Source organism: Zingiber officinale, chromosome 6A (genome assembly GCF_018446385.1).
Source record: "Zingiber officinale cultivar Zhangliang chromosome 6A, Zo_v1.1, whole genome shotgun sequence".
Classification (NCBI taxonomy): domain Eukaryota; kingdom Viridiplantae; phylum Streptophyta; class Magnoliopsida; order Zingiberales; family Zingiberaceae; genus Zingiber; species Zingiber officinale.
Window position 1 is genome coordinate 113,508,520 of NC_055997.1, and position 3,920 is coordinate 113,512,439.

Consider the following 3,920-nt stretch of genomic DNA (forward strand, 5'->3'; position numbering starts at 1 on the left):
GATCTTGCCAAGGAAAGGGAACAAGCCACTTTCCTACCACTAACCTTTAGTCTTCTCTCCTTTCTTTCCCTTCAACCACTCGGGTCTTTCTCTCGTCCCAAGTAAACAAAGTCCTAGAATCTAGAGAGAGCACCATGGAGTCGAAGATGCTTTGCGTAGTTTGTCTAAAAACAACACCAAAAGGAAAATTAAAGCAAAAGAAGTATTCCCAACACAAAAAGACAATTAAAGCAAAAGAAAGATTCCGAAATGCCAAAGGCTCAACTTGCAATACTCAACTCAAATCGATCCTATCATCTAGCATAGTCTCTCATCCTATTTAAGTTCTTCCATGTTCCTCCACTCCGCATTCATCCATCGATCCACCATTTTTTAGTTTCCTTGGTCAGATTACGACTATCGGAACACGATCAACACCACCCTTCCTCTACATATACTATGACTTCCCATTACAAACCCAGCGACACACTAATAGGAGAGCTTACAAAACAAGTAAGTATTAGTTTATTTATCTTTTGATGATCTTTAAACTTGTTCAAAAATTTCTATCATTGAACTGAAATAACAAAGAAGATTGATTATTAGTATTGCCGATTGAATTATTATTATTATTATTATTGTTATTGTTATTAATATAAGTAAATTAAATGATTAAAAGGTTGGTGACAATAAAATCACAATCAAGCCGAAGGCGCTTGCGGTCACTTGGGGCAAAGACTCTCGCTATTGGGATATCAATGACAAAGAGAAGTATGTTTTTTCTTCACTTATCCATTTTCTTCCATACAGAATTTCATTTCATTTCATTTCATTTAATCACCAACTAAAAAGGAAGAAGAAGTATTTGTTATCCTCTTTCACTAATTTTTGAAACACGGTAGGGAGGGCTCGATCACATTGAATCAAGTGTCATGGCTCGAGGTGACCGGTAGTTTCTCGATTAAAGACCTAACCTGTGGCAAGTATAACCTCAAGTTCAAGGTGGCGTTGAAGCCGAACGCGTTTGGATGGCAAGGTAGCCCGGTGTACTTCTTCGTGATCAATCCGATGTCCGGCAAGAGGATATGGAAGAAAAGGGATTTGAGCACCCTAAAGAAAGACGGGAAAGAAGCGTATGTACCTGACGATCTCAATTTCGAATTCACGGCAGACCCCAAGCCTCAAGTCTCCCAAATCAATTTTGGATTGTATGAGATATGGAAGGGGGGATGGAAGGGAGGCCTAGAAATCCAAGAAGTTGTTATCGAAAAAATTAAAGCCTAAACAATTATACTAGAAGAAGAATAATTAATATGATAATCGACATAATAAATTAAGGATTGAGTGGATATGTTTCTACCTTTGTTTGTGCTTGTGATTAAGCATGTAATCCAATCCTTGGATGCTTGTAGCCATAATAAATAGTGTGTTTTTGGGTGTAATGTGATCCTTGTTGTTTATAGAATTCAATTGTTACAAGGCCGAGAGATGATGTTCCTCTCGGGCATTTCCGCAAACAAGTTCTTAGTGACGACGAAGACACTCATGGCCATCTTACCGGGATGTTACCTCCCCGGGAATCAATCCCCAATAACTAAAAGTTATTTAATTTGTAAAGATTGATTAATGTGTTCAAAAAAAAAAAAATCAAAAGGCTCCCTGTTTAATCTTATAAAAAATCACTTTGAAAGATCAAAATCTTTGTAAAAAGGTCAAAATTGATTTAAAGAATTATTATTATTATTATATGATAATTTTCCTCATTTTAAAATATTTTTGATTAATTTAAGTCATTTTTATTAAATTTATAAATATTATTTTTTATAATAATTAATTTTATGTCCCCTATAATAACATTAAAATAACTCTTATATCCGCTAACTATAATTATTTCAATGGGTCTTCATTTTTGTTTGAACACACAAAGCATAAAAAAATATGGTATCGTCACGACTGCTCCACGTCATTGAGAGAAAGTTCAGTAAGAATTCAAATTGGCAAGTGCATAGGCGGATGTCTGCATAGGTGATAAAATCATTTGTTGAGTTTAACTCCTGACCACTATAATTATTATTTCATACACTTATCAACTGAACCAACCCTAAACTCATTCGCTTGCAGGAGCGATGGTATCTTATATCAAATGTAGATGATCGAGGATATTCCCGAAAATGTGATAAAAATTGGACCTTAGAGAACGAATTGAAACTAGGAGGAGCTTTTGTGGCTATTGAACCACTTTCTGCGGGGCTGCAACTACTCCATTAATCGAAAACCTAGATGCTCGTAGGGGAGAGGCATTTGAAAAAAGTGAATTTGATTTTAGGAAGGAAGGAAGGAAGGAGAAGCAGAAGAAATCGAAGGAATATGAATGAATGAAGTGAAATGGACTAGTTTAAGGTTGATCATTTTTAAGCGAATAGATAATTTATGGGCGATTGGGAGCCAACTGCTGAATCATCTAGTACCGTTGTCAAAACATATCACAACGGCCACGTCAACAAGACTCCATGTGACCAGAGAGCCTATGATCGACCGAGAGATGCTAAGTCATCCAGAGCCACTATCGAGTTGTTGTTAAAGCGGATAAAAGCTGAGGACATATCAGCACTATACAGACGATCGGAGAGGGTATGGTTGACCGGGGGTGCTACCTTAGCACAATGGTCAGATCGAGATGAAGACTATAAATAGGACTGAAGCTCAAAGAACAAACAACAACATACTCGTATTCATTTTCGTTCAATTTTGTTTTATTACTTTCGTGCATAACCATTGTATATTAGTGCAATCAGCCTCTAGGATTTTGATATTTGACAATATACCAATGTTGAATCAAGTTGAATAAGGGTTAATTCAAATAGGACTTGATGTTTGAAAGAGAGAAGTCTAGTCAGGTCAAGGTTGACCGGATGACTAGCAAGAGAAGTCATAACTGGAAGTTAGGCAAGGGGATGAGAAGTCTACCGAGTGACTAGTCCTAACTAAAGGTTAGATAAGAAAAGTCATAATTAAAAGTTAGGCAAGGTGGTGAGAAATCTACCGAGAAACTAGTTCTAACTAAAGGTTAGACAAAGGGGTGAGAAGTTTACTGAGTGACTAGTCATAACTGAAGGTCAAGAAAGGGAAGTCCTAATTGGAGGTTAAGCAATGATAAGAAATTTACCTAGTGACTAGTCCTGACTGAAGATTAGACAGGTGAGTAGTCTTGGAGGAGTGAACTCTAAGCAACAGAAAACCCTAAGGGGAGGTGATCCTAGATAGTGAGAAGTCTTAAAGGAGTGAACTCCAAGTGAGTGTGGCCGAAAGATTTTCGGTCGACCGTGCTTGGAGCAAATCCTTAATACTGCTAACACTACTTTACTATTTTATATTTATTATGATAACTTAGTGTTACAAGTAAGTCTTATTTGATAAGGTTGATTAGACACTAAGCATGACCAGAGAAAGTCCAAATAGGTATGGATGACCAGATGTTTGGTGGGTAAATCAGGTAAGCAGCTGGAGGAGAGAGTTCCAGTGAGTATGAATCCTAGTAGGATTATATGCACCGGTCCAACTTAGATCCATTATTTTAAAATTTTAAGTTGAGATAAAAACTAGATCCTTATTGTGTTAGATGAGATCTAATTCATAATTTTATTATGTGTGCTAACTTTGTTTTACAAGTATTTTTATTATATTGGACTAATATATTTTACAGGACCTTAGAGTAAAAAAAAATAAAGTTCGAATGAACAATGCTTAAGACACCTCAGCTTATTGGAGGTGCCCTGAGTGAAGGGTTGGAGGTGCCTTGGATGGATGGAGGCGTCCCAGAGGAAATAAACTTCAAGGATAAAGTTTCAGCCGAATGGAGATGCCCTGTGTTGATTGGAGGCACCTCAGATTTTATTGGAGGCGCCCTCATCTGAATAGAGGCGCCCCCAAGTGGATAAAGG

The 3,920-nt window shown here is 37.1% G+C and overlaps 1 protein-coding gene across 1 annotated transcript; it reads left to right on the top strand.

Moving 5' to 3' along the window:
- Positions 1 to 324: 324 nt before the first annotated feature.
- Positions 325 to 1,421, top strand: LOC121997519 (protein PHLOEM PROTEIN 2-LIKE A9-like). The gene is made up of 3 exons (XM_042551974.1): positions 325 to 492; positions 659 to 750; positions 882 to 1,421. The coding sequence occupies exons 1-3, from the start codon at positions 439 to 441 to the stop codon at positions 1,261 to 1,263; spliced, it is 528 nt and encodes a 175-aa protein (XP_042407908.1). The 5' UTR covers positions 325 to 438; the 3' UTR covers positions 1,264 to 1,421.
- Positions 1,422 to 3,920: the final 2,499 nt, after the last annotated feature.

Bases quoted from the DNA above. Each gene is read 5' to 3' on its own strand.
- LOC121997519 (XM_042551974.1), top strand. From the start codon at position 439: ATGACTTCCCATTACAAACCCAGCGACACACTAATAGGAGAGCTTACA. The intron at 493-658 runs GTAAGTATTAGT...AATGATTAAAAG, and splicing joins TAGGAGAGCTTACAAAACAA to GTTGGTGACAATAAAATCAC. The intron at 751-881 runs GTATGTTTTTTC...GAAACACGGTAG, and splicing joins GATATCAATGACAAAGAGAA to GGAGGGCTCGATCACATTGA.